This window comes from Ixodes scapularis, unplaced genomic scaffold, assembly GCF_016920785.2.
Source record: "Ixodes scapularis isolate PalLabHiFi unplaced genomic scaffold, ASM1692078v2 PGA_scaffold23__2_contigs__length_901104, whole genome shotgun sequence".
Taxonomy (NCBI): Eukaryota; Metazoa; Arthropoda; class Arachnida; order Ixodida; family Ixodidae; genus Ixodes; species Ixodes scapularis.
This window is the reverse complement of record NW_024609850.1, coordinates 167,117-177,897: the sequence shown is the minus strand read 5'-3', so window position 1 is coordinate 177,897 and position 10,781 is coordinate 167,117. Positions and strand designations below refer to the sequence as shown.

The 10,781-nt window shown below is 55.1% G+C and overlaps 1 protein-coding gene and 1 pseudogene across 1 annotated transcript; both read left to right on the top strand.

Moving 5' to 3' along the window:
* Window positions 1-3,411: 3,411 nt before the first annotated feature.
* Window positions 3,412-4,714, top strand: LOC115320983 (annotated as a pseudogene).
* A 22-nt stretch (window positions 4,715-4,736) lies between these two features.
* On the top strand, window positions 4,737-9,065 carry LOC120837218. The gene is made up of 2 exons (XM_040206457.1): window positions 4,737-5,163; window positions 8,553-9,065. The coding sequence occupies exons 1-2, from the start codon at window positions 4,984-4,986 to the stop codon at window positions 8,718-8,720; spliced, it is 348 nt and encodes a 115-aa protein (XP_040062391.1). The 5' UTR covers window positions 4,737-4,983; the 3' UTR covers window positions 8,721-9,065.
* The last annotated feature ends 1,716 nt before the right edge of the window (window positions 9,066-10,781 follow it).

Below are 10,781 nucleotides of genomic sequence, written 5' to 3'. Positions count from 1 at the left end.
GTGTCTGTGTCAGGCGTCTTGGGACCATTGGCTGCTGCGGTTGAAGTTTTTCGAGACGAACTGGCTCACTGCTCGCTTTAGTGCAGGTTGCGACGTCTTCTGTGCGGTGTCTGTGCCAGGCGTCTTGGGACCATTGGCTGCTGCGGTTGAAGATTTCGAGACGAACTGGCTCACTCCTCGCTTTAGTGCAGGTTGCGACGTCTTCTGTGCGGTGTCTGTGTCAGGCGTCTTGGGACCATTGGCTGCTGCGGTTGAAGTTTTTCGAGAAGAACTGGCTCACTGCTCGCTTTAGTGCAGGTTGCGACGTTTTCTGTGCGGTGCCCGTGTCAGGCGTCTTGGGACCGTTGGCTGCTGCGGTTGAAGTTTTTCGAGACGAACTGGCTCACTGCTCGCTTTAGTGCAGGTTGCGACGTCTTCTGTGCGGTGTCTGTGTCAGGCGTCTTGGGACCATTGGCTGCTGCGGTTGAAGTTTTTCGAGACGAACTGGCTCACTGCTCGCTTTAGTGCAGGTTGCAACGTCTTCTGTGCGGTGTCTGTGTCAGGCGTCTTGGGACCATTGGCTGCTGCGGTTGAAGTTTTTCGAGACGAACTGGCTCACTGCTCGCTTTAGCGTAGGTTGTGACGTCTTTCGTGCAGTGTCTGTGTCATGTGTCATGGGACCATTGGCTGCTGCGGTTGAAGTTTTTCGAGACTAACTGCCTCACTGCTCGCTTTAGTGCAGGTTGCGACGTCTTCTGTGCGGTGTCTGTGTCAGGCGTCTTGGGACCATTGGCTGCTGCGGTTGAAGTTTTTCGAGAAGAACTGGCTCACTGCTCGCTTTAGTGCAGGTTGCGACGTCTTCTGTGCGGTGTCCGTGTCAGGCGTCTTGGGACCATTGGCTGCTGCGGTTGAAGTTTTTCGAGACGAACTGGCTCACTGCTCCCTTTAGTGCAGGTTGCGACGTCTTCTGTGCGGTGTCTGTGTCAGGCGTCTTGGGACCATTGGCTGCTGCGGTTGAAGTTTTTCGAGACGAACTGGCTTACTGCTCCCTTTGGTGCAGGTTGCGACGTCTTCGGTGCGGTGTCTGTGTCAGGCGTCTTGGGACCATTGGCTGCTGCGTTTGAAGTTTTTCGAGAAGAACTGGCTCACTGCTCGCTTTAGTGCAGGTTGCGACGTCTTCTGTGCAGTGTCTGTGTCAGGCGTCTTGGACCATTGGCTGCTGCGGTTGAAGTTTTTCGAGACGAACTGGCTCACTGCTCGCTTTAGTGCAGGTTCCGACGTCTTCTGTGCGGTGTCTGTGTCAGGCGTCTTGGGACCATTGGCTGCTGCGGTTGAAGTTTTTCGAGACGAACTGGCTCACTGCTCGCTTTAGTGCAGGTTGCGACGTCTTCTGTGCGGTGTCTGTGTCAGGCGTCTTGGGACCATTGGCTGCTGCGGTTGAAGATTTTCGAGAAGAACTAGCTCACTGCTCGCTTTAATGCAGGTTGCGACGTCTTCTGTGCGGTGTCTGTGTCAGGCGTCTTGGGACCATTGGCTGCTGCGGTTGAAGTTTTTCGAGACGAACTGGCTCACTGCTCGCTTTAGTGCAGGTTGCGACGTCTTCTGTGCGGTGTCTGTGTCAGGCGTCTTGGGACCATTGGCTGCTGCGGTCGAAGTTTTTCGAGACGAACTGGCTCACTGCTCGCTTTAGTGCAGGTTGCGACGTCTTCTTTGCGGTGTCTGTATCAGGCATCTTGGGACCATTGGCTGCTGCGGTTGAAGTTTTTCGAGACGAACTGGCTCACTGCTCGCTTTAGTGCAGGTTGCGACGTCTTCTGTGCGGTGTCTATGTCAGGCGTCTTGGGACCATTGGCTGCTGCGGTTGAAGTTTTTCGAGAACTGGCTCACTGCTCGCTTTTTGCGACGCCTTCTGTGCGGTGTCTGTGTCAGGCGTCTTGGGACCATTGGCTGCTGCGGTTGAAGTTTTTCGAGACGAACTGGCTCACTGCTCGCTTTAGTGCAGGTTGCGACGTCTTCTTTGCGGTGTCTGTGTCAGGCATCTTGGGACCATTGGCTGCTGCGGTTGAAGTTTTTCGAGACGAACTGGCTCAGTGCTCGCTTTAGTGCAGGTTGCGACGTCTTCTGTGCGGTGTCTGTGTCAGGCGTCTTGGGACCATTGGCTGCTGCGGTTGAAGTTTTTCGAGAACTGGCTCACTGCTCGCTTTAGTGCAGGTTGCGACGCCTTCTGTGCGGTGTCTGTGTCAGGCGTCTTGGGACCATTGGCTGCTGCGGTTGAAGTTTTTCGAGACGAACTGGCTCACTGCTCGCTTTAGTGCAGGTTGCGACGTCTTCTGTGCGGTGTCTGTGTCAGGCGTCTTGGGACCATTGTCTGCTGCGGTTGAAGTTTTTCGAGACGAACTGGCTCACCGCTCGCTTTAGTGCAGGTTGCGACGTCTTCTGTGCGGTGTCTGTGTCAGGCGTCTTGGGACCATTGGCTGCTGCGGTTGAAGATTTTTGAGAAGAACTAGCTCACTGCTCGCTTTAGTGCAGGTTGCGACGTCTTCTGTGCGGTGTCTGTGTCAGGCGTCTTGGCACCATTGGCTGCTTCGGTTAAAGTTTTTCGAGACGAACTGGCCCACTGCTCGCTTTGGTGCAGGTTGCGACGTCTTCTGTGCGGTGTCTGTGTCAGGCGTCTTGGGACCATTGGCTGCTGCGGTTGAAGTTTTTCGAGACGAACTGGCTCACTGCTCGCTTTAGCGTAGGTTGTGACGTCTTTCGTGCAGTGTCTGTGTCATGTGTCATGGGACCATTGGCTGCTGCGGTTGAAGTTTTTCGAGGCGAACTGGCTCACTGCTCGCTTTAGTGCAGGTTGCGACGTCTTCTGTGCGGTGTCTGTGTCAGGCGTCTTGGGACCACTGGCTGCTGCGGTTGAAGTTTTTCGAGACGAACTGGCTCACTGCTCGCTTTAGTGCAGGTTGCGACGTCTTCTGTGCGGTGTCTGTGTCAGGCGTCGTGGGACCATTGGCTGCTGCAGTTGAAGTTTTTTGAGACGAACTGGCTCACTGCTCGCTTTAGTGCAGGTTGCGACGTCTTCTGTGCGGTGTCTGTGTCAGGCGTCTTGGGACCATTGGCTGCTGCGGTTGAAGTTTGTGGGGATCGAAAAGAAGAAGAATAAAGATGCCTCGTGTGGCAGATCGAACTAGCTCGCGCTCAGGACGAGCGCGAGGTAGAACGGGCGTAGACACCAGTGAAGCGGCTGTCTTTTCTTCAGTCTCCACATTGGCGCCCAACGTGGGGCCCGAACCCAGATTCCCGTACAGTCAGGTACGTTTAGCAGGCCTTCGCAGTCGCTGCGCCTATACAGACATTGGATTACTTCACCGCCGAGCTTGTTATAGTGACCGTTAAAATGTCAACTTCGCCCCCGCTTACGCGATCCCGTAGCGGCCCCAATGCAGCGAACACAGCTCGTGCTACCGCGACTGGTGATGGAGCGGAGGACTTGCGACCGGGCTCTGATATACCCACAGCAGACTTGGAGGTTCCATTGCCCGCTGAGAGCCTTTCCCCACCGGTGCCGCTTGCACCTCTCACCGCGTTGGGCCCATTGCCAGAACAAATGGCATTGTTCCTGGCGGAGATGTCGCGGCTCCTGCAGGTTCAACGCCGTCCGCTACCACCCTTAGTTCCAACACCTCGGACGGGGACATTGCGTTTACATGCCGAGATTCCGAAATATTCAGGCTACGCAGATAGAAAATCGGTTGCTGATTTTCTTGACGAATTGCGTGAATAACAGGCGGTGTCTGAAATGTCTGAGGTTGAACTTCTATCACGCGTACTGCCGATCGCCCTCACGGGAAGCGCCGCGACATGGCGTCGGAGACAATCACCCTTCTCGACGCTACAAGACTTTTCGGAGCAGTTCAAAAATGAATTTCTGCCTCCCGATTACGGCGCGCGAATGCTCGATGAGCTTAGGGCGCGCACTCAGCACCTCGACGAGTCCCTAGTCGAGTTTGTTCGGGCGCTCCAAACTCTCTATGACAGGGCTGACCCTAGTGCGTCCGACTCAGACAAGGTGTCGCGGGCTATCCGGCAAAGCCACCCGCAGTTTCATCCCTACCTGCGTGGGCGGGTGTTCCGGAGTTTGGACGAGTTGGCCCAAGCAGCCCACCAGATCCAGGCGGACATCCTGGCCGAACTAAGATATCGGCCTCCTCCACCGCCGGAGGCTTGCCTGGAACCGTCCTGCGCTTGGACAGGCACGACCAGGCAATCCATGGACGAGCATGGGTCACGGCCAGTTCTCCCCGGAAGGGTACCCCGAGCGCTGGACCCTTACACCCACGGACTGGGCGATGGTGCTCAAGTCCGCGAGCATGGCCGCCAATACCAAGCCCCATCCAGAGAGCGATACCCAAGGGCCACCTCAGCTACTCTCCGCTGCTTCCGGTGCGGAAGTCTCGGCCACTTTCGCCGGGACTGCACCCGGCGGGTTTCAAACGACAATTCGGGAAACGAGGTAGGCCGCCGATAGCAGGGCCCTGTCTGTCGGTGGCTTCTCCTTGTTACAGGCCCTCGGTCACCCCACCGTCTCGGTCCTTCAGCAGTCTCGGCCCAGCCTCACGAGCAGCCCCGCCGGGGGCCTCCTGTGATGAGCCCGATGTTGCAGCACCTGGTGTGGCGCCCGCTCGAGCGCCCGATGACGCTCCCGCTCCCGGATTACGCGGCGACGCTCTCGCAGGCGCTCGCGGAGATGCCCCAAGTCCCGGCGTGGCGCCCGCTCGAGCGCCCGATGACGCTCCCGCTCACGGATTATGCGGTGACGCTCTCGGCGGCGCTCGCGGAGATGCCTCCGGTAGTACCAGCGCCGGTGCTTTCCCCGAGGCTTCCCACGGAGCGGTTCTCGGTGGCGTCCTGGTCCCCGACGAGACAACTCCGGAGAACAGACGTGACGACAACGGCTGCTCGCAGGAAGTGGCAGCGGCGTGGCCGCCCGTCGTCCACCCACATGCCAGAAAAATGGCTGATGCGACCACACCAGCGCGGCCTTCTGGAAAACCCGTAGACAAGTGTATGGCCCGTGCGGTCCAACCGGAACCCCGTGCCCACTACCGAACGGTGACCTGGGCGGGTCTACGAGACGTGACAATCCTCAGCATTTCATTGATCATGGGAATCCTAGCGACCATGGTATCATGGGTGAGTCGGCTGAAAGTCTATGACAAGCTACTTCGAATTTATAGGTTCCGTCCAGTCACGTACTTTATACCATCCCTTGACGCTATGCGTCACGAAAGTAGAGGTATAACAGAACCCTACATTGTGGTTAACATTGCCGGTCAACAGATCGCAGCTCTCTTGGATACCGGAGCTGCAATTTCACTTTTTGGAGACTTCGTTAGAAAATTGTGCAAAGACCGGAACATCTCAATGCGGCGTTCTCAGAGAGAGCTCCGTACGGCATCTGACCAACTTATCTCCGTCACTGAGGGAGCTCGACTGAAGCTGAGCTTTGATGGGCGACAATGTCGACAACATTTCACATATCTGCCGGGTCTCGCCTGCCCTATTCTTCTCGGTCGAGATTTCATCTCCAGGGAAAAAATAGTCCTAGATTTGTCAGCAGAAGAATATCGATATGGCTCGCAGTCCGCTACTTTCAAGTTTGCAGTCAGACCAATGCCTACGGCAGCTCGTCCTCTAGAGGGTACAATATGTGAGAGATTCCCCTCCTCGGGGTATCTGCACGTGGCAATGAAATCATTTTCTGGCACCGACTCGGACCGTTCACGTATAGCGAAGCTTTTGGAGAATTTCTCACATACGTTTACAGAAACACCTGGGAGGACTAACATCCTCGAACACCGAATTGATACTGGAGACACTCCGCCTATCCGATTTAACGCGCGGCCCCTAAGTGTTCACAAACGCACACTCCTGGACGGAGCACTGAATGAGATGATTCGGACCGGAGCCGTCTGTCCCTCGAAAAGTCCATGGGCTTTTCCGGTCGTGTTAGCACCCAAGAAGGATGGCACCGCACGCCTCTGCGTAGATTACCGTCCTCTGAACGCGGTCACGAAGCGAGATGCATACCCCTTTCCATCAGTCTCGTCTGTTTTATATGCACTGGGGTCTGCACGGATATTCACAACCCTCGACTGTAGTAGGGGATTTTTGCAAATTCCCGTAGCAACAGATGACGTCCCTAAAACAGCATTTGTTTGCCCCAGGGGTCTGTTCGAATTTGTCCGACTCCCCTTCGGCCTATCTAACTCCCCTGCGAGCTTCCAGAGGCTCATGGATACAGTCTTGGGTGATGCAAAGTTTAACTATGCAATGGCCTACATGGACGACGTAGTAGTGTTTTCTAGTACTATCGAGGACCACCTTCACCATTTACAGGTCGTCCTGAAGCGCATGAGTGAAGCTGGTCTCACGATTAACCCTTCAAAAGTGCAACTTGCATCACCCAAAGTGGAGCTTCTTGGCTTCGTGGTCGACCAAGGATCGCTCCAGCCGCAAGCAGAGAAGCTCAGAGCAATCATAGAATTTCCCCAGCCACGAGACAAAAAAAGTTTACAACGGTACCTTGGCATGGTGGGATTCTACCGCGAGTTTATTGCCAACTGCGCTGATTTGGCCCGGCCCCTTCACCAGCTATTACGCCGGGAAGTTCCATGGACCTGGACTTCCGCTCAGGAACAAGCGTTTAAAGCGTTAGCAAATGCTATTGCGGATACTGCATCTCTGAGACTTCCTAATCTCAATGCTCCATTCGTCCTCCAAACGGATGCCAGTGATTACGGTATAGGTGCAGTATTACTCCAAGAACATAACGCAGCGTTGCGGCCCGTTGCATTCGCGAGTCATACTCTCACCGCGGCCGAATGTAACTATACGGTAACCGAAAAAGAATGTCTAGCCATAATATTTGCTTTGCGAAAGTTTGACATGTACCTAGATGGAGCGACCTTCACCATCCAGACTGACCATCAAGCATTAACATGGCTGAAAAACCTTAAACACCCCGCTGGACGCCTTGCCCGCTGGGCTCTGGCTTTACAGAAATATGATTTTTCCATTGAATACAAACCGGGAAGGTTCAATGTCGCAGCAGATGCCCTGTCACGAGCACCCCTACCCCCCCGAAAAGCGGATGCCACAGCGGAACTCGTCGCTGTTGCTGACGCTGAAGTCTCCTGGGGTCTTTCTGTGAGCCGGGACGAGCTACGAGAAGCCCAGCAAAAAGACGACATGTGCCAAAAGGTATCTCGGTGCTTGACTCAGCCCCATCAAACCGATGGAAACAGGACGTATGGGTCGGTAGACGCATATGTACACAGCGAGGATGGACTCCTCCTTCGCTACATACCGCAGGCAGACGAAGCCGACCCCACAACGTCCCCTTTTCGTGTGGTCGTACCCCGTACATTAAGGCAAACTTTCCTCCGGTATTTTCATGACAGTGCGCTAGCGGGCCACAGTGACGGTCAGAAAACCTACCAGAAACTGTGTCGCGTTGCCACTTGGCCGAGGATGCGCCAGGATGTTCTCCGCTACACACGCAGTTGCCTACGTTGCCAACAAGCCAAACCCAGGGGAGGTAAACCCCCTGGTTTGATGCAGTCAGTGGAAAGTCGTTATCCATGGGAGATTGTTTCATGTGACATAATGGGCCCCTTTCCACGCAGCCCCAAAGGAAACAGGTATCTCCTGGTAGTCACCGACCACTTCTCAAAGTGGGTGGAGCTTCACCCTCTCCGCCAACTGAGTTCCAGGACCATTTGGGACAAATTGAGGGACACCTTCACCCGCTTCGGGTTCTGTTCCCAATTAATTTCCGACAACGCATCCTACTTCACAAGTAAGGTTTTTGAGGACTGTTGCGCAACACTGGGCATCCAGCACAAGTGCACCACTCCTTACCACCCTCAAGCCAACATAGCTGAGAGGGTCAACCGGAACCTCAAAGCAATGCTAGTGGTATACACCGAGAGACATAAAGACTGGGACAATTACATCCCGGAAATGGCTTTCGCCACTCGAACTACGGAGAACCGTACGACAGGGTTCACACCTTCCCAAATAAACTTCGGACGCGAGCTGCGATTTCCCCTCGAGAACAGCTTTTCCGACGATAATCGAAGACCAAACACCTCGTACGCGAGATTCGCTGAACAACTTCGTGATAAAATCACCGACGCTGTGCGAGTGGCTCGACAAAATATTGAGTTAGCGCAGCTCGATCAGAGGAACCAATATGACCAAGGCAGGAGATCCCTAGAATTTTCAATAGGCGACTGCGTTCTCCGGCGCGTGCACCCGCTTAGTAATGCAGCAAAGGGATTCGCGGCATCACTAGCTCCTCGTTGGGAAGGTCCCTTGGAAGTTGTTTCACGGGTATCACATTTGGTGTATAGGTTACGACATCTCGAAGACGGGTCGTTAACTGGACCCGTTAACATTTGTGATCTGAAGCCGTTTGTTTCTAGACATGTCACCCTTTAGGGATGTCCTAAGAAACACAGTCTCCCGTCAATTTTTGCCACACGAAAGATTGTTGCTCATGGTTATTTTCTATCCAGGCATGCCACCTCGACGCAGCAACACCCATTCCTTCCGACGCTCTCGGAGCCGCTCCCGATCCCCCCTACGCCCCCAATTCAACCCACGGGGCCACTCGCGCCGCGCCAGGCGACATAACCGCCGTCAGCAACCGCCACGCACTGCCGAGGCTGCCACCTGGTGCGTGATGGAGGCCGGTCGAATGGTCACATTCGCGTCCCGGATGGCCTGGGAACACCAACCTCAAGTGCCACAAGGGACTGCACCAGAAGACGTTCCCCATCCCTTCCGGCGACGGACACTGACGGAGCGCTGTGCTGCAGATCTACCCGCCGCCTACGACGAGGAAGAATATGCCGACATCTGTGAACTTTGCCGCGTCCCACTCATTTCATGCGAACAACATCATCAAGGAGCACTTCACCACGACCGAGAAGACCGCCAGCGGGCGCTGGTGCGAGCTGGATCACGGGCCCTTACACCTGCCGACATCGAGGCCGCCCTCCTTATTGTTGGCCGTGCCTGCCCCGAACGCCTGCTCCGGACACTACCCTTACCACCAGAACTGGCGAACATCAGACTCAGCGACGACGAAATGTAACCAACTGATTAGGAAACTCCCTCCCCCCCCCCCGAAGAGGGGGATGATGTGGGGATCGAAAAGAAGAAGAATAAAGATGCCTCGTGTGGCAGATCGAACTAGCTCGCGCTCAGGACGAGCGCGAGGTAGAACGGGCGTAGACACTAGTGAAGCGGCTGTCTTTTCTTCAGTCTCCACAAGTTTTTCGAGACGAACTGGCTCACTGCTCGCTTTAGCGTAGGTTGTGACGTCTTTCTTGCAGTGTCTGTGTCATGTGTCATGGGACCATTGGCTGCTGCGGTTGAAGTTTTTCGAGACTAACTGCCTCACTGCTCGCTTTAGTGCAGGTTGCGACGTCTTCTGTGCGGTGTCTGTGTCAGGCGTCTTGGGACCATTGGCTGCTGCGGTTGAAGTTTTTCGAGAAGAACTGGCTCACTGCTCGCTTTAGTGCAGGTTGCGACGTTTTCTGTGCGGTGTCCGTGTCAGGCGTCTTGGGACCATTGGCTGCTGCGGTTGAAGTTTTTCGAGACGAACTGGCTCACTGCTCCCTTTGGTGCAGGTTGCGACGTCTTCGGTGCGGTGTCTGTGTCAGGCGTCTTGGGACCATTGGCTGCTGCGGTTAAAGTTTTTCGAGAAGAACTGGCTCACTGCTCGCTTTAGTGCAGGCTGCGACGTCTTCTGTGCGGTGTCTGTGTCAGGCGTCTTGGACCATTGGCTGCTGCGGTTGAAGTTTTTCGAGACGAACTGGCTCACTGCTCGCTTTAGTGCAGGTTGCGACGTCTTCTGTGCGGTGTCTGTGTCAGGCGTCTTGGGACCATTGGCTGCTGCGGTTGAAGTTTTTCGAGACGAACTGGCTCACTGCTCGCTTTAGTGCAGGTTGCGACGTCTTCTGTGCGGTGTCTGTGTCAGGCGTCTTGGGACCATTGGCTGCTGCGGTTGAAGATTTTCGAGAAGAACTAGCTCACTGCTCGCTTTAGTGCAGGTTGCTACGTCTTCTGTGCGGTGTCTGTGTCAGGCGTCTTGGCACCATTGGCTGCTTCGGTTAAAGTTTTTCGAGACGAACTGGCTCACTGCTCGCTTTAGTGCAGGTTGCGACGTCTTCTGTGCGGTGTCTGTGTCAGGCGTCTTGGGACCATTGGCTGCTGCGGTTGAAGTTTTTCGAGAAGAACTGGCTCACTGCTCGCTTTAGTGCAGGTTGCGACGTCTTCTGTGCGGTGTCTGTGTAAGGCGTCTTGGGACCATTGGCTGCTGCGGTTGAAGTTTTTCGAGACGAACTGGCTCACTGCTCGCTTTAGTGCAGGTTGCGACGTCTTCTGTGCGGTGTCTGTGTCAGGCGTCTTGGGACCATTGGCTGCTGCGGTTGAAGTTTTTCGAGACGAACTGGCTCACTGCTCGCTTTAGTGCAGGTTGCGACGTCTTCTGTGCGGTGTCTGTGTCAGGCGTCTTGGGACCATTGGCTGCTGCGGTTGAAGATTTTCGAGAAGAACTAGCTCACTGCTCGCTTTAATGCAGGTTGCGACGTCTTCTGTGCGGTGTCTGTGTCAGGCGTCTTGGGACCATTGGCTGCTGCGGTTGAAGTTTTTCGAGACAAACTGGCTCACTGCTCGCTTTAGTGCAGGTTGCGACGTCTTCTGTGCGGTGTCTGTGTCAGGCGTCTTGGGACCATTGG